The sequence below is a fragment of the Prinia subflava genome, chromosome 8 (assembly GCF_021018805.1).
Source record: "Prinia subflava isolate CZ2003 ecotype Zambia chromosome 8, Cam_Psub_1.2, whole genome shotgun sequence".
Taxonomy (NCBI): domain Eukaryota; kingdom Metazoa; phylum Chordata; class Aves; order Passeriformes; family Cisticolidae; genus Prinia; species Prinia subflava.
Genome location: NC_086254.1, coordinates 15,880,895 through 15,894,942, shown reverse-complemented (window position 1 = coordinate 15,894,942; position 14,048 = coordinate 15,880,895). Strand labels below are relative to the sequence as shown.

The window sequence follows — 14,048 nt, the reverse complement described above, 5'->3', positions numbered from 1 at the left end:
TCAGGTAGAGCCTGAAGGTTCCAGGCTTCCCCCAGGGCAGATTTCAGGGTCCCAGGCTTTTCCCCTGAGCATTTTACCCCCTGTAGATTCTACGTGTCCCCATGTGCGGCAATAAAGAGGCCCGAAGGTGAAGGAATTGTCCTTTATTTGGGAAGTTCACAGTCAGTCTGGGGTGCAAGGACAGTGCTACAACCCCCCCATGAGCAGAGCTGAGGCTGGGCAGCAGCGGCGCTGGGGGGCTGCAGGGCAGGGAGGGACCCCCATGGGCTTGGACCCCCAGGAAGACAGCCTGGACAGGGGGTCTGCAGCACTCCCCTCCTCCATCCCTCCCACCGCGGGTTTCTTTGGCTTCCTTTGGACATTGCACGCTCCAGGAGGGCTGAGTCCCTGGCAGCCCCCCAGAAATCAGGGAATGTTGCTGCATCTGCCCCTGGACACATCCACATCGCTTCCCACAGCTTCCTTCTCCGTGCCTCCCCCTGCCCACCCCGTCCTGGCAGCAGGATCACAACCCCCGGCATGGGCACGGCTGGGACGTACCGGTGTGAGGCATCTCCTGCTGCCCCCGACACGCTCGGGGCTGGGGGCTGAGCCCTGCCTGCCGGGAGGCTGCCCGGGGGTCCCTGCTCTGCTGGCAGCCCCCTCCCCACAGCTGCACCCGCCTGTGCCGGGAGGGATTCAGGGAACGTCGGGAGAGAGATCCGGCACCTCCGGCAGAGAAAGCATCCGTGCTCCTGGAGCTGCCAGTCCGCGGGAAGGGGGAGCAGAGCCTGGGGGGAGCCCCTCGGCAGAGAGAGGCAGGAGCAGGTCCTGTGCCAAGGGGCCGCCCCGGTGCCACGCTCAGTTCCTGGCCGCAATGACCACGGACAAGGCCACGCCACCCAGCGCGATGGCCGTGGCGCCGAAGAGCCACTTCCAGGGGATGGACTGCGGGGCAGAGCACGGGCACGTGAGGGGCTGTGCCCACGGCAGGGGACACGTGCCACCCTGCCTGCCCTGCCTCCTGGACAGGGCATCCCAAGCTGTGTCTGCAGGAACAGCGTGTGCCGCCGGCTGCCAGCGCTTCCCGACGGGCAGCTGGGAGCAAAGTCCCCCTGCAGCTGGCACGGCCGGGAGCCGGTGCACACAGCCAGGAGCACAGGCTGCTCCCAGGGTTATCACAGCCCCCTGCTCCCAGTCCTGACACAGCCCATCCACATCCCGCTCAGGAGCAGGGCTGCGCCCCTCCTGTGTACCTGGGACACTGAGGCACCCCCTGTGCACCCCCAGCCCACAGGTGACCCCCACCCCTGGGTGGCCTTACCCAGGGCAGTTTGTCTTTGCACTTCCCGGGGCTGCTGGCGGCGCTGGGGTTCCCCAGCATCTTCCTGTACATCTCTGTCTCCACATTCCTCTGGTCCGCGTGCTTCTTCACCAGCTTGGAGAGCTCGGCGTGGATGGTCTGGGGAGGACAGGGTGCTGTTATCAGCCCCGCCTGCCAGGGTGGGCACGTGTCACCCACAGCAGCTTCCACCACCGCTGGGACGTGCAGGAACGTGGTGGAAGAGCTTAGAAACAGCTGGGAGGGTGATCAGGCCTCATCCTGCCCCACATCCCCAGGCCGTGGGGCTGCACCAGCCTGGCACGGGACACCTTGTGGGTCCAATGCCCCTCTGCCCTTTTTGGCTGCTCAAGCCACTCCCTGCCCGGCAGCAGGGAGCAGAGCTCAGGGCTGATGTCAGACATCAGGAAAGGGATTTTATCCTTTAATCGAGACAGGAAAGTGTCTGCCTTGAGGACAGACTAGCACCAGCTCTCCCACTTTCTGTCTGGAAGCAGGCTGGGAAAGCGGGCTTCGAACTCAGCCTGGTGTGAAGTGGGATTGCAGCAAGACCCGCAGCGTGCCCACACCTGCCCTGCTGGGGCAGGACAAGGCTCTGAGCCCTGTGTGAGGCCCCAAAAGCAGCAGAAGCACCAGGCAGCTGAGCAGGGCAGGCTGGCAGCAGGACGCTGTGGTGGCCCTGGTGGCACGGCCACGCTGTGCCCTCTGCTGGGGGACACATCCCGACAACACCGGCTCTGCCAGCCCGTGCCACGCTGGGAAAAGCTGCCTCCAACACCAAAACCTGGACCTCTGGAGGTTGGAACATCACCGTGAGACAACCATCAGCATCCCACGCTACTCCCAGAGCACGTCCAAGGGCTCAGGAGGAATAATACCTGACAATTCAGGGGAGGCAGGGGGAGCCTGGCGTTTCTGGAGCGTTCTCAGCACCGGCACCGCGGCCCCTGAGTCACCCACGCCGCGACCGGAGCGGCCACGCCGCCGCCCCGGCAGCCCCGGCACGGCCGGGGAGGGCAGTAATTTGCTGTCCTTGTGGTTTCACTGCACACGTCACTGCCGGGCATTTGGATTTTCCAGCCCTCTCCAATTAAAAGCTCCGTCGGAACTGGGGAGCAGCCGCCCTGCCCAGGGACGTGCCAGGGGAATGGTTCCCGGGACTGCTCCCTCTCCGCCCTGAGGAAGGGTTTGGGGTCCTGCTCACCCTTCCAAGGGTGCTCAGACCACCCCTGAAGGGGCTGTGGGGCCACCAAGCACCTGCTTGTGCCACATCCAACCCGTGACCTTCAGGGACTGGATTGTGACACAAATCTCTGATGGTCTTTCCTCGTGAAAGAAATGGATACAACAGATCCAGACAAGGATTAAAGCCCACCTGGAGGGCCAAGACCCCCAGGACCACCCTGTGCAAGCAACACCTCCCTGTCTCCTCCCAGCCTTGCTCCTGCTGGGGTCATTTCCTGGCACTGGTTTTTGATTTCTCCCGAGGCTCCAGCCCTGCAGCTGATCATTAACTGACAGGAAATTCCTGACCCAGAGCTCGCCCTGCCCGGGCACTGGACTGAGGTCTGGCTGCTCCCACCACCTGGTGATTCACTCTCGGGGTTGCTGGGCCAGTTTGTGGGGACTCAGCTCTGCTCCACTTCCCTCAACCACAGCACCAACTGCCCGAGCCACCTGGGGAACCTGCAGCAGCCTGGACCGTCCCCAGGGGACAGCAGGGAGCCCTGTCACTGTCAGGACCAAAGGTTAACGAGGCAACCTCGCAACGTGGAGATAAGGGATCCACCAGCCCAGCCACACTGCACATGGTGCATCATTCTGGGGGCTATTCCCAGCTCCAGAGGGTCTCAGCCTTTAGGGGGGACACTGAGGTTTGTAGGGACAAGAGAGAAGCATCCAGGAGACCCCCGGCTCAGGGGGATCACAGGCAGCACACACCTCCAGCCTACCTTGTTGGAAGGCTCCAGCTTCAACGCTGCCTTCAGGATGGGAATGGCCTCTCTGTACTCCCCCTGCTGAGCCAGCACCTGGAGGGTGACACAGGCATGGAGCAGGGCTCAGGCCTGGCCCTCAGTCCCCTGCCACACCTGAGGACCCCTCCTCACCTTTCCCTTTCGGAACAGAGCCTTGATGTTCCCCGGCTGGTGCTCCAGCACCAGGTTACAGGACTTGAGAGCTGCCTTGAAATGGTCCAGCTTCAGCTGCGAGGCCGCCAGGTTGTTGAGACACTTCACCTTCACATCCAGCAGCTCGGCCTCCTCCTCCGGGCTGAAATCCACTGCACAGACCCCGAGGGCAGGTCACAGCGGGGCCGGGAGCCCAGCTGAGCCTCTCTGGAGGGGGACAGGTACCTTTGGAGCTGGAGCCCACGATCCTGAGGGCGATGTCGTAGGAGTTGATGGCCAGCACGTAATCTGCCTGCTGGTAGAAGAAGTTGCCGCGCTCCCGCTTGCGGTTGGCCAGCTGGATCTTCTCCTTCCCGCTGAGCAGCTCCAGGTCTGGAGCGTCCTGAGCCGCCAGCAGCTCCACCTCCAGCGTCAGGGACGCGTTGGGGGGGATGTCAGGGCTCCTGCACAAAGCCACGGGGACACTGTCACCTCTCAGGTGCTGGGCTGGGTGGGTTTAGCAGCGTGGCTCGGAAATCCGAGCCAGGGAAGCTGCCCTGGGCAGGGAATGATGTTGATCTCATGGCAGGTGAGCAGGCAGAGGTTGCACAGCTGGGCTGTCGCCAGGTGAGCAGGGCACAGCTGCCCCAGCCCTGTCTGGGACCAGCCTGCTCCTCCTGACGCGCTGCCAGCTCACCTGCCCTGAGCTCCGTAGCAGTACTTGGCTTCTGACACGATCAAAGCCGTCTCCCCCATCTCCAGGAGCTGCACACACAGGTCCAGAGCCTGCAGGGAACAACACGGGACACAAAAGGGACTGTAAAGATTCTCCAGTTCCAACCTCCAGCCACAGACAGGAACACTTTCCACAAGACCAGGTTGCCCCAAGCCCCCTCTAACTTGGCCAACATCACGGGGAGGGAGCACGAGTGAGGGCAGAGGGGCCACAAACGGGATGTCACCAACCCCAACCCTCCCTGTGGCCCCTGAGATGAAGCCCTGCTCCCCAGGGCAGTGACAAAGCCAGGTAAGGTCCTGCTCCCCAGGGCAGTGACAAAGCCAGGTGAGCTCCCACCCAGCGCTCACCTGCAGGACGTCGCAGTCCCCCAACGTGAAGGTGAGGGCAGGGTCCTCTTCCACCACGGTGCCATCCTCCAGCGTGGCCTTCAGGCGGATCGTCACCTCCTGGCCCTTCTGGGGACGGCTGTCCACACCCCGGCCCGCCACCAGCGTCTTCTTCTTGAGCAAACCATTTCCTGGGCACACAACGACCGGAAGCGCATCGGGACACGGCGGGCAGAGAAAAGCCCTTCCCTGACCCCTGCCCGGCCTTCCCGGCACCCGGAGCCGCGGGGGAAGCCCGAGAGGCCCCAGAACCGAGCGCCTCCCGCCCGGGGCACTCACCCAGAACATCGAGCCACTCCTGGGGGGCGCCGGCCGCGTCCCCCGCGCCCTGCTCCGCTCTCTGCGCGTCCTCCCGCGGCGGGGCCGGCGGCCGCCCCACGTCCTCCAGCGGGGGCAGCTCGCTCAGGTCATCCTCATCGTCCTCGCCTTCCTCCTCCAGCACCTCGAAATCCTCCGCCGTGTCCAGCGCAGCCGCGTCCGCCGCCGCCTCGGTGCCGGTGCCCGCCCGGCCCGGGGAGCCGCTCCCGGGTTCCTCCCCGCTGGACGCCATCGCGGCGGAGCAACCTGGAGAGGGGAGGGAGGACAGCGATCGGGCCTGGTCTTACCGGCAGGGAGCTCCGCCGGCCCGGGGACCGCCGGGACCCTCCGGGGACGGGGGATGCGCAACGGGACAGCGGAGCCTCGGGAGCGGCGGGGAAGGGTCGGGCCTGGCGGGGGCGGGGGCTCGGTCCCGGTGGGCTCGGGGGGTCTGTCCCGGTGGGATCGGGGGGGGGTCGCGGCCCCGGCCCGGTACCGTGGGGGGGGGGGCGGCCCCGCGCCCCCCGCCCGCCCCACGTGACCGCCGCGCGCCCCCCGCCGCTCCCACCTTGGCCCCGAACGCGCGGGCGCAGGCCCCGCCCCCCCGCTCCTATTGGCCCGGCCCCGCCCACCGCGAGACGCCATTGGCTGGGGAGCACGCTCGTCAGCCGCGCGCCCACGGCGCCCTCCTGACGCCTTAAAGGGGCCGCTACCGGCGCGGCGCGGGGGGGAGCGGAGCCGGCGGCTCGGTACCGGTACCGGAGAGGCTCCGTGATGCCCGCGGGGGTCGCGACCCTCTCGCCCGGCCGGTCTCCGGCACTTCCGGCTCGGCGCGGTGACGTCGCGGGGTCGCGCCGCACGTGACTCCGCACCCGGAAGCGGCGCGGAGCAGCCGCCGGTGCCGCCCCCGGTACCGCTGCCGCTCCCGTCATGTGAAGCGGCGGGACGAACTCCCGCAGGTGAGCGGGCGTCGCTGGTGGGAGGCCCCGGAGACACCGGGGGAGGGGGCTCAGGCCCGCGTGTCCCCGAGGGAACCCGGGGCTGGCGGGCGGCCGGGGCACCCCCGTTACCGGCGTGTGGGGCCGCCCCGGGAGCGGGCACGGCAGCGGGGTACCCGGTACTGGGCGCACGGCGGGGCGGAGAGGAACCCGCTCTCACGGAGGGGAAGGGGAGGGTGTCCGTTACCGGCGCGGGGCGCTCCGGTACCCCCGGTACCCCCGGTGCCCCCCGGTTCCCCCCGGTTCCCCGGCTGAGCCGCCCGCCGGTCCCGCAGGCCACGATGGAGCCCACGGCCTCGCGGGTGTTCTGCGGGAGGGTGCTGGGCATGGTCAACGCCGAGGACGTCAACGCCATCATCCTCGCCCAAAAAAACATGTGAGTCCCGGGGGCAGCGGCGGGCGGGATCCCCGGTCCCGGGCACCGGGAGCCTCCCGGGAGCTTTGCCGAGCTCCCCGTGCCTCCCCCGCGCAGGCTGGACCGCTTTGAGAAGACCAACGAGATGCTGCTCAACTTCAACAACCTGTCCAGCGTGCGCATGCAGCAGATGAACGAGCGCTTCCTGCACCACACCAGGACCCTGGTGGAGATGAAGAAGGACCTGGACAGCATCTTCCGGAGGATCCGGTGGGAACCGGGCGGGAACGGGCCGGGAGGGGGCGGGAACGGGCCGGGAGGGGGCCTGAGGGGCGTGGGGGGGTTAAAGGAAGGCACAAGTCAGAGTTTGGGGGGGGCTGTGAGAAGGGAAATCTGTTGGGGAAGGGAAAAAATACCATCGAGTGCATGTGGAGGGAGTGGAGGCTGAGCTTTGGGTCTTCACGGTTCTGCTCTGGACATTTTGGTCACAAAATGTGGGGTTCAAAAATGCCCTTTGTGCTGGGAAGGGTGGGATGGGCTGGGATGGGGTGGGGTGGGATGGGAAGGGTGGGATGGGATGGGCTGAGGGGGGAATCCCTCAGCCTCGGGATTTGTTAGGATTGCTCACGAGTGCTGGGGGCTGAGGGGGCTGTGGGGCAGCTCAGCTCCAGCTCCCTCAGCTCCCCACGGACTGGGATTGTTCTCTCCTCCCCAGGACTCTCAAAGGGAAGTTGGCAAAGCAGTACCCGGAGGCTTTCAGCAGTGAGTGATTCCTGACAGATTCACTGAATGGTTTAAGCTAAAATCCCACCCAGGGACACCCCTGCCATGGCAAGGACACCTCCCACTGTCCCTGATTGCTCCAAGCCCTGTCCAGCCTGGCCTTGGGCACTGCCAGGGATCCAGGGGCAGCCACAGCTGCTCTGGGCACCCTCCCAGGGAGCAATCCCTTCCCAATATCCCACCTCTCCCTGCCCTTTGGAAGCCATTCCCCCTTGTCCTGGCACTCCATGCTCGGTTTTCCTCCTGTGGGAAGAGTCTGTGCTCCTCAGAGCACGAGAGGCATCTCTCAGTAATCAGAAGCCCATGGCTGCTTCCTTAAAAGTTCAGAAAACTCCTCAATCCCACTGAATCCCCTGGCAGGAAATCCCACACAGCCACTGATTTCCGTGCTGGCGATTTGGTGGATTCCTTTAACCCCCCTCCACCAGCAGAACCGGGGAATTCCTCCCCAACCTCACCCCCCCCCTCTCCCCCTGCCAGACATCCACGAGTCCCCCATCCTGGAGGACGACGACGACTTCGACCCCGTCCCCAAGAGCACCACGACCACCATTGCTACCTCTGAGCAGAGCACGGAGTCCTGCGACAGCAGCCCCGACGTCCTGTCCCCTGCCACCAGCCAGGACTTCGAGGATTTGTCCCAGGGCCCCTACGTGAACGGACAGAGCCTCACAGACGAGGACACGGCCAGCGGCCTGGGCTAGGAGCCACGCCCTGCCCCTGAGGACTTTCTAGCCTGTATTTATATTTGTGTGTCGCTCTGGGTTTGGTTTTTTTTTTTTTCCTTTTTTTCTTGTTTTTTTCCCTTTTTTCCTCGGGAAGAGGGAAGCTGGGAGAAGCTGAGGAGGGAGGAAGGTGCCACCCTTCTGCCTCGGGATTGCCACTGAGGTGTGAAAGGCACGGCTGGCTTCAGGGGGAATCAGTAAATCCTGGGTTGGAAATGCCTCTTGTCCTCCCTCCTTCCTGCGAGGCTAAGCTTCACTGTCCCTGTAGATTTTTTTTTTTGGTGCAGAAAAGCTGCTTTTGGGGCACAGTTGTTAGTATTTCGTAAGGAACGCTGTCTCTGAGGCTCTATGTGCCCTCCAGCCCTGCTGTGGGTCTGTCCCTGCTGCTGATGGACTTGTGCTGAGTTTTCTACCGCTGGGATGAGCCAGAGCTTCGTTTCCTTTGGTTCTCACCCTCATCCCCTCACTGCTGCTGCAGCCTCCCGGGAGCAGGAGCTGTTCAGAGCTTCCTTTTCCCGCAGCGTTGTGGTGTGACAGGGGAACTGCTTGGGTTTGGGGTCCTGATGGGCTGGGAGGGGATGAGAGGAGAGTGGGGGGCTAGAGGACGGCGTTTTGGGGCTGATCCTGGAACTGGAGCTGTAGGACCTGTCGTGGGGTTGTGGGGTCAGCATGGGGATGGATCCGGGGCTGTGGGGCCGGTCTGGGGTCCTTGGGCTCAGCGTAGCCCTGGTCTGGACACTTTGGGGCCGGCTGTGGGGCCAGTCCTGTGGCCGTGGGGTCACTGTGGGACCGGTCCCTGTGGGCAGTGTCCGGTGTGGGGCCGGTCCCTGTGGGCCGTGTCCGGTGTGGGGCCGGTCCCTGTGGGCCGTGTCCGGTGTGGGGGCCGGTCCCTGTGGGCAGTGTCTGGTGTGGGGCCGGTCCCAGGGCCCTGTGGGCAGTGTCCGGTGTGGGGCCGGGCCCTGTGGGCAGTGTCCGGTGTGGGGGCCGGTCCCTGTGGGCCGTGTCCGGTGTGGGGCCGGTCCCTGTGGGCCGTGTCCGGTCCTGGGCCGGGCCCTGTGGGCAGTGTCCGGTCCTGGGCCACGTAGTCAGGGCTGGTCTGGTCCCAGGTCCGTGCAGACGCTCCCGTGCCTGTCCCGCGGTGCCGGTGTCCCGGTCCCGGCGGTGCCGGTGTCCCGGTCCCGGCGGTGCCGGGCCTGTGGCGGGGCGGTGCCGGTGTCCCCACCGGAAGTGACGTTACGATGCCCGTGTCGCCGCCGGCAGTGACGCAGACGCGGTTCCGGCCCCGCCCCTTTCCCTCAGCAGCGAGGCCGCGGGTGCGCGCGGTGCGGGACCGGAGCGGGCCCCGGGCCCGGCGCGGGGGGCCCTGCATCCCGGGGGGGCCGGTGGATCCCGGGATGGGGACTGCAGTCCGGGAGGGAGCTTGGGAACCGGGGGGGGGGGGGCTGGATCCCGGCGTGGGAGCTGGAACCCCGGGAGGGGCCCTGGGTGCCCGGGGACGGGACTGGATCCCGAGGGAGGGCGGCGAAACCCCGGGATGGGGGCTGGATCCCGGGAGAGCGGGGCTGGATCCCAGGAGAGCGGGGCTGGATCCCGGGAGAGCGGGGCTGGATCCCGGGAGAGGGGCTCGGGAGCGGGGCTTTCAGAGGGTTAGAGGGGTCGGGGAGCGGCGGGAGCGGGGCGGGGCCGGTCCGGGTGACGCGGCCCCGCCGCCGCAGGTGAGAAGGCGCCAAGATGCAGATCTTCGTGAAGACCCTCACGGGCAAAACCATCACCCTCGAGGTGGAGCCCAATGACACCATCGAGAACGTGAAAGCCAAGATCCAGGATAAAGAAGGTACCGGCGGGGCCGGGAGCGGCGGGGCGGCCCCGCGGGGCTCCCCGGGCGTCCCCACCGCGGTGATTGTGCCCCGCAGGGATCCCCCCGGACCAGCAGCGCTTGATCTTCGCGGGGAAGCAGCTGGAGGACGGCCGCACCCTCGCCGACTACAACATCCAGAAAGGTGCTCCCCGCGCCCCGGGGGTGGTTTTTTTTTCGGGGTGCAGTTTTGGGGGTGCCAACTGCTCGTGACCCCGGTGTCTCCTCGCAGAGTCCACCCTGCACCTGGTGCTGCGCCTGCGGGGCGGGATCATCGAGCCCTCGCTGCGCCAGCTGGCCCAGAAATACAACTGCGACAAGATGATCTGCCGCAAGTACGGCCCCGTGTCCCCCTCCCCGTGTCCCCTCGGTCCCCTCCCCGCGTCCCCTCCGACCCCTCCCGGTCCCGGAGCCCCTCCCCGCCCCCCCTCCGGCCCCTCCCGGTCCCGGAGCCCCTCCCCGCCCCCCCTCCCGGCCCCGGAGCCCCTCCCTGTGTCCTCTCCGTCCCTTCCCGCCCCCGGAGCCCCTCCCCGGGGACACGGCGCCCCCTCCCCGCGTCCCCTCTGTTCCGTCCCCGTGTCCCCTCCGTCCCTTCCCGGCCCCGGAGCCCCTCCTGGCCCCGCGTCCCCTCGTCCCCGTGCCCCCTCCCGGCCCTGGAGCCCCTCCCCGAGGACACGGCGCCCCCTCCCCGTGCCCCCTCGGTCACCTCCCACCCCCGGAGCCCCTCCCCGGGGTCCCGGCGCCCTGCTCACCTGTCCCCCCCAGGTGCTACGCCCGCCTGCACCCCCGTGCCGTGAACTGCCGCAAGAAGAAGTGCGGGCACACCAACAACCTGCGCCCCAAGAAGAAGGTCAAGTAGAGCCCCAGCCCCGCCTGGGCAATAAAGGATTGCAGTGCTCAGCCACGCGTGCTGGTGGTGGTTTTTTACCTGGATTGGTGGGGTTTTCAATAAATGGGGGCTGTGCAGGGTGGGGGGAGCAGGGAGGGATGGGGGTGGTGCAGTGTGTGCACGGACGGGGATCCCCTATCTGCCTGTGGGGATCCCTGGCCATGATGGGCACTGGGAGCTGGGCAGGGACAGGAGCAGCACCAGGACCACACACAAACCCCCCGTGAGGGGTGGCTGTCACCAGGACCATACACAAACCACCCACGAGAAGTGATGGGGGGTCACCAGGACCACACACTAACCACCCCTGAGGGGTGGCTGTCACCAGGACCACGCAAAAAGCACCCACGAGGGGTGACTGGCACCAGGACCACCCTCAAACCTCCCTGCTCATCCACTGGGACCCCCAGTGCCAGGGGGTGACTGGCACCAGAACCACTCACAAACCCCCCACGAGGGTGACTGGCACCAGGAACACCCTCAAATCTCCCTGCTCGTGCACTGGGACCCCCAGTGACAGAGGCTGACTGGCACCAGGACCCCCTACACGCCCCTGCTCCTGCACTGGGAGTCCTCTGGTCACTGCTGCAGGGTCTGGACGGACACCGGGAACCCCTCCCCACCCCCTGGGACCCCCGCCCGTGTGCACACAGTGAAGAAAGGCACCGAGACTCACTCGGTGCTGGGCTCTCCCCGTTAACGCTGCAAACGCACCGGGAGCCCCGGCCGCGTGTCCGGGGAGCGGCCCCGGGACCCCACTGCATCCCCGTGCCCGCCCCCCGGGACCCCCGGCCGTGCGCTCGCAGCACGGGCCGCTGCAGGGACCGGACCCGTACCGGGGCAGGGCACCGGGGCTGGCGGCGCTGCCCGCCGATGCCTGCAGGTGGCGGCGGAACCGCGCTCCGCCCCGCGGGCCCCGGGCCTGCGCCGTGCGGCCGGGCCGGGCCATGGTGAGCGGCACCGGGAGCGGGACGGGAGCGGGAACGGCCCCGGGGGGCGGGAGGGGCGTCCCGGGACCGAGCGGGTCCGTGCGCGGGTGGTCACCGGGGGTGCCGGGGTCGGTGGATGGGAGTCCCGGTGCCGGTCCGTGAACACGTGGCCGAGGGGCTCCCGGTGCGTGTGCGGCGGGGTGGGGACATCCCGGGGCCGGTCCGGTCCGTGCACGCCCGGACGGGGAGGTCCCGGTGCCCGTCTGGGTTGTGTGAGCGTGGCCGGGGGTCCCGGTGCCGGTCCGGGCATAGCTAGAGAGGGGTCCCGGTGCGCTGGTCCCGGGACCCAGCCCGTAAGGACCGGATGGGGGTCCCGGTGCCCATCGGTATCGCGGGCACGTGTCCGGGAGGTCCCGGTGTCAGCCCGGTTCGTGCACGAGTGGCCTGGGGGCCCGGTGGGTGGGCAGGGAATGTGAGGGCTCCCGGTACCCGTGCCGGGGCGTTCCCGGTGCGTGGGTAGCGGGATCGGCGGGTCCGGTGCCGGTGCTGGGCTCAGCTCAAGCCCCGCGTCTGGAATCCACCTGGGACCCCTGGAACCGGAGCGTTGCCCCCGCTCTGGGGTGATCCCGCTGGGCGGTACCGGCTGTGCCCCGAGCCCGTTACCGGGTCACCGGTGCCACCGCGTCCCCCGGCGCCACCGTCCCCTTCTGTCCCGCAGACGGGCGAGGCCGTGCGGGAGCTGCTGCAGCGGCTGCGGGCGCTGCAGAGCGAGCGGGTCGAGACGTACCGGCTCTTCGAGGAGTGAGTACCTGCACTGGCACCGGCACCGGGACGGGCCCCCGGGAGGCGGAACCCACCGGGGCGGGCGGGGAAACGCGGCACCCCCAGCAGGGAACCGGATCCCTCATCGCGATTATTTTGCATCCTGTCGGGACGGGGCCATGGGGGCGGCTGATGAGCTCCAGCTGGCAGCGGGGCTCTGCGCTGGACACCTGAATCCCATTTGAGCATCCAGCAGACGATGGGATGCAGGGCTGAGAGTGGAAAGGATGAAAAAACCCAAACCCCCAACTTTCCCCGCCAAAAAAAGCGTTTTCCAACCGTGTCCCGTGTGAGGGGCAAGGCTGCCTGGTCATGCTGCCAAATCCAGGCAGGAACAGGCAGGAAAACCCTCCCGGTGCTGCCTGTGCCCGAGGGGCTCCGCTCCGGGATGGGCACCCAGGTGTGGTGACAGTGGCTCCTCCCCCCTCACCTGTCCGCAGGGGCCACCGGGCGTACCTGAGCAGTGCCCCCCACTATGACTTCCCGCGGTACCGGCAGCTGGTGCACGAGGTCACCGTGGCCTTCAGCGGCATCTCCCGGGAGGTGCTGGCCATCGCCGGGCGCCTGCGGGGCGAGCTGGGCCGCCCCGACCTGGCCCAGCACCTGGCCCGGCTCCAGGAGCGGGAGCAGGAGAAGCTGCAGCTGGTGGGTGCTGGGCTGGGCTGGGGTCCCCGGGGCTGGTTTGGGGCTGGTTTAGGGGGTCTCAGCGCTGTGGTGTCCCCCCACAGACGGCGCAGCTGCAGCTGGCCCGGCAGCAGGCGCAGGACCAGCCCGAGGTGGACGCCCATCAGCAGGAGGTGCAGGAGCTCAAGCACAAGTAGGTCCCGCCGCTGTCCCCCCTCATTTTGGGAAGGCAGCAGCCCCCTAGCCCAGCACCCCCACTGCCACCCCCTTGTCCCCTTATTTCGGGGTGGCACCCCCTCCCCAGCCCGCAGAACCCCGCAGTGTGGAAGGGACGCTCTGGGGTGGTGGAGCCCGGGCCAGGAGCCCCTTCCCTGCGTTTCCCCACCCTCCCTCCGGCCCAGGGGGGCCCAGATGGTGCCTTCGGGGTCTGGCGGCGCTGCGTGGCCGCGTCCCCTCGGCCTCCCCGGGCTGAGTGTTTCATAAACAGCGCGGGGAAGGCGAGGCGGCCCACATAATACGCTCCATATGGGCTTTATTTATAGTTTCCATCCGCTCTCGTAGGCTAATTAAAACCATTGAGGCAATCAGCGAAATTCTCCAGGACCTTAAGTACGATTCGGAAGAAGTTGAGTGATGGGTGTCCCCGTGGGAACGGCTGGAGGGGCCAGGCTGGTGGAACGGGGGCCCCGCTCGTCCCCCACCCGCTCCCGGTGCACCTTGGCGAGGTGGGCATTGTCCTCTGGGCCCCTTCTCCGGAGCACAGGCTGGAAGGGGTGGGGAAGCCCCCTCTGGGACAAGGGGGGACCCCCTAAATCCTGAGTATCCCTCAGCAGAGGGGTCTCTCGTGGGGCTGGCTCCCCTCCCCGGCTGTGCCGGGGCTGTGCCAAAGGCAAACCACACCCTGCAGTGCCAAGGGGCTGCCGTGCTTTGCCCCCATCGAGGTGGGCACCGTCCCTGCTGCCAGCTGGAGTCCCATGGGCAGCAGCCCCCCAAAAAAACACATCTTGGAGACCGGGGGGAGTGTGCAGTGTGCCCCCAGCCCTGCTGCAGCTCCGCTGCTCCACAAGCTCTTTTTCTATGGTCACCCCAAATAAACCTGTCCCCACGGAGCTGGCCTCAGTGCTGTGATCTCAAGGGTTCGTGTGGCCCCCGCTGCCCCATGCCAGCCCCTCCACCTCGGCTGGGCCCCCCGGGAGCCCCGGGATGGGGTGACAAGG

General features: G+C 67.4%; 4 protein-coding genes across 7 annotated transcripts; 3 read left to right on the top strand and 1 right to left on the bottom strand.

Moving 5' to 3' along the window:
* Positions 1-128: 128 nt before the first annotated feature.
* Positions 129-5,741, bottom strand: FKBP8 (FKBP prolyl isomerase 8). 2 transcript variants are annotated; one of them, XM_063403494.1, is made up of 9 exons: positions 5,611-5,741; positions 4,834-5,118; positions 4,516-4,685; positions 4,127-4,215; positions 3,676-3,893; positions 3,430-3,602; positions 3,274-3,351; positions 1,304-1,441; positions 129-927 (listed from the first exon to the last, which is right to left on the bottom strand). In XM_063403494.1, exons 2-9 carry the CDS (start codon positions 5,102-5,104, stop codon positions 841-843), a joined length of 1,224 nt encoding a protein of 407 aa, XP_063259564.1. In that variant the 5' UTR covers positions 5,105-5,118; positions 5,611-5,741; the 3' UTR covers positions 129-840. The 2 variants fall into 2 exon arrangements, with proteins under 2 accessions (XP_063259564.1, XP_063259565.1); XM_063403495.1 differs by lacking the exon at positions 5,611-5,741 and adding an exon at positions 5,420-5,565.
* KXD1 (KxDL motif containing 1) lies at positions 5,671-7,932 on the top strand. The gene is made up of 5 exons (XM_063403575.1): positions 5,671-5,810; positions 6,125-6,225; positions 6,322-6,474; positions 6,920-6,966; positions 7,468-7,932. Exons 2-5 carry the CDS (start codon positions 6,131-6,133, stop codon positions 7,689-7,691), a joined length of 519 nt encoding a protein of 172 aa, XP_063259645.1. The 5' UTR covers positions 5,671-5,810; positions 6,125-6,130; the 3' UTR covers positions 7,692-7,932.
* A 1,057-nt stretch (positions 7,933-8,989) lies between these two features.
* On the top strand, positions 8,990-10,467 carry UBA52 (ubiquitin A-52 residue ribosomal protein fusion product 1). Of its 2 annotated transcripts, none has more exons than XM_063403588.1 (5): positions 8,990-9,025; positions 9,428-9,546; positions 9,626-9,712; positions 9,800-9,902; positions 10,333-10,467. In XM_063403588.1, exons 2-5 carry the CDS (start codon positions 9,444-9,446, stop codon positions 10,424-10,426), a joined length of 387 nt encoding a protein of 128 aa, XP_063259658.1. In that variant the 5' UTR covers positions 8,990-9,025; positions 9,428-9,443; the 3' UTR covers positions 10,427-10,467. The 2 variants fall into 2 exon arrangements, with proteins under 2 accessions (XP_063259658.1, XP_063259657.1); XM_063403587.1 differs by having other exon boundaries at positions 8,999-9,034.
* An 872-nt stretch (positions 10,468-11,339) lies between these two features.
* REX1BD (required for excision 1-B domain containing) lies at positions 11,340-13,940 on the top strand. 2 transcript variants are annotated; one of them, XM_063403580.1, is made up of 5 exons: positions 11,340-11,406; positions 12,104-12,186; positions 12,648-12,852; positions 12,936-13,024; positions 13,393-13,940. In XM_063403580.1, the coding sequence occupies exons 1-5, from the start codon at positions 11,404-11,406 to the stop codon at positions 13,463-13,465; spliced, it is 453 nt and encodes a 150-aa protein (XP_063259650.1). In that variant the 5' UTR covers positions 11,340-11,403; the 3' UTR covers positions 13,466-13,940. The 2 variants fall into 2 exon arrangements, with proteins under 2 accessions (XP_063259650.1, XP_063259649.1); XM_063403579.1 differs by lacking the exon at positions 11,340-11,406 and adding an exon at positions 11,501-11,569.
* Positions 13,941-14,048: the final 108 nt, after the last annotated feature.

Excerpts from the sequence above, each read along its gene's own strand:
- FKBP8 (XM_063403494.1), bottom strand. The coding sequence starts at position 5,104 with ATGGCGTCCAGCGGGGAGGAACCCGGGAGCGGCTCCCCGGGCCGGGCG. Across the intron at positions 3,894-4,126 it reads TGCTACGGAGCTCAGGGCAG|GAGCCCTGACATCCCCCCCA; the intron begins GTGAGCTGGCAG and ends GGCTTTGTGCAG. Across the intron at positions 928-1,303 it reads GCAAAGACAAACTGCCCTGG|TCCATCCCCTGGAAGTGGCT; the intron begins GTAAGGCCACCC and ends TCTGCCCCGCAG.
- KXD1 (XM_063403575.1), top strand. The coding sequence starts at position 6,131 with ATGGAGCCCACGGCCTCGCGGGTGTTCTGCGGGAGGGTGCTGGGCATG. Across the intron at positions 6,226-6,321 it reads ATCCTCGCCCAAAAAAACAT|GCTGGACCGCTTTGAGAAGA; the intron begins GTGAGTCCCGGG and ends TCCCCCGCGCAG. Across the intron at positions 6,475-6,919 it reads AGCATCTTCCGGAGGATCCG|GACTCTCAAAGGGAAGTTGG; the intron begins GTGGGAACCGGG and ends TCTCCTCCCCAG.
- UBA52 (XM_063403588.1), top strand. The coding sequence starts at position 9,444 with ATGCAGATCTTCGTGAAGACCCTCACGGGCAAAACCATCACCCTCGAG. Across the intron at positions 9,547-9,625 it reads CAAGATCCAGGATAAAGAAG|GGATCCCCCCGGACCAGCAG; the intron begins GTACCGGCGGGG and ends TGTGCCCCGCAG. Across the intron at positions 9,713-9,799 it reads CGACTACAACATCCAGAAAG|AGTCCACCCTGCACCTGGTG; the intron begins GTGCTCCCCGCG and ends GTCTCCTCGCAG.
- REX1BD (XM_063403579.1), top strand. The coding sequence starts at position 11,522 with ATGGGAGTCCCGGTGCCGGTCCGTGAACACGTGGCCGAGGGGCTCCCG. Across the intron at positions 12,187-12,647 it reads ACGTACCGGCTCTTCGAGGA|GGGCCACCGGGCGTACCTGA; the intron begins GTGAGTACCTGC and ends ACCTGTCCGCAG. Across the intron at positions 13,025-13,392 it reads GTGCAGGAGCTCAAGCACAA|GCTAATTAAAACCATTGAGG; the intron begins GTAGGTCCCGCC and ends CCGCTCTCGTAG.